At 58.0% G+C, this 891-nt stretch overlaps 1 protein-coding gene across 2 annotated transcripts in view; it reads right to left on the bottom strand.

Annotated features, from left to right (window-relative positions):
• The window catches only part of MPP2 (membrane protein, palmitoylated 2 (MAGUK p55 subfamily member 2)), a 29,958-nt gene that overhangs the window by 4,049 nt on the left and 25,018 nt on the right, over nt 1–891 (bottom strand). For both annotated transcript variants that reach the window (XM_010832482.1, XM_010832483.1), the window contains exons 11-12: nt 458–660; nt 2–113 (exon numbers count right to left, since the gene is read on the bottom strand). In XM_010832482.1, the coding sequence (XP_010830784.1) occupies nt 2–113; nt 458–660 (315 nt within the window). The remainder of the gene's footprint in view (nt 1; nt 114–457; nt 661–891) is intronic.

Raw genomic sequence — 891 nt, 5'->3', positions numbered from 1 at the left:
GACACCCCGCTCTCCAGCGCCGCCCGGTTCATGGCCCGCAGGGTCTCAAAGTCAGGGGCCTCGATGAACACCACATAAGGGACAAACTCAGCTGTTCTCAGCACCTTCACTGCCTGCAGAAGAGGAGGGCCGGGGGTTTATCCCCATGTACATCTGGGGTGATGGGGTGAAGACAGGTACCTAGGAACAGAGGAGAATGAGGTACCTGGGCTTCTAGAACATGAAACCTGGGAGTGAATGGCAGAACAGCTGGCTGGTGGCTGGGATGGGGTGAACTGGAGGAAGCTAGAAGAGTGGGAGTGCAAGAGGCTGTGAAAGGGGTTCTGGGTGGGCTGTGGCCGTAGCAGTAGTTGAGGGGTTATACTCGGATGTGTGGAAATATATGGGGAAATACTGGGGGCAAGCAGAGTACCCAGAGAGGTACTGAGCAGGCTGGGAAGGAGCGGGCCAGCAGTACCTGGGGGTTGACATCCAGCACGCACACCCGGCCAGCAGCCACCACGCCCCGGATGGAGTCGATACGTGTGCCGTACAGGTTGCCCTCGTATTCACCATGTTCCAGGTATCGCCCAGCACGGATGTCGGCCTCCATCTCCGCACGGGACACAAAGCTGTAACCCTGGCCTTCCCGTTCTGAGTCCTTGGGCCTCCGGGACGTGTCTAGGGGGAAGGAGGGGCCGATGGGCACAGATAGGATGCATCACCTCAGACATTAAGGGCTCGTGTTCTCTGAGAGCCAAGAAGCCCTGTGCCCTCCTGCACACCTGCCCCTCACCCTCAGCAATGGCACCCACAGACTCAAGATGTCCATATTGAGAGGACCTGCAGAGATCACTGCTCTAACCCAGTGTTTATAGAAGCAGGGCTGAAGCCCAGAGAGGGCAATATGCA

Source organism: Bison bison, unplaced genomic scaffold, assembly GCF_000754665.1.
Source record: "Bison bison bison isolate TAMUID 2011002044 unplaced genomic scaffold, Bison_UMD1.0 scf7180017861046, whole genome shotgun sequence".
NCBI classification, from domain to species: domain Eukaryota; kingdom Metazoa; phylum Chordata; class Mammalia; order Artiodactyla; family Bovidae; genus Bison; species Bison bison.
Note: the sequence above shows the minus strand (reverse complement) of the source record. Positions and strands in the feature narration are given on the sequence as shown.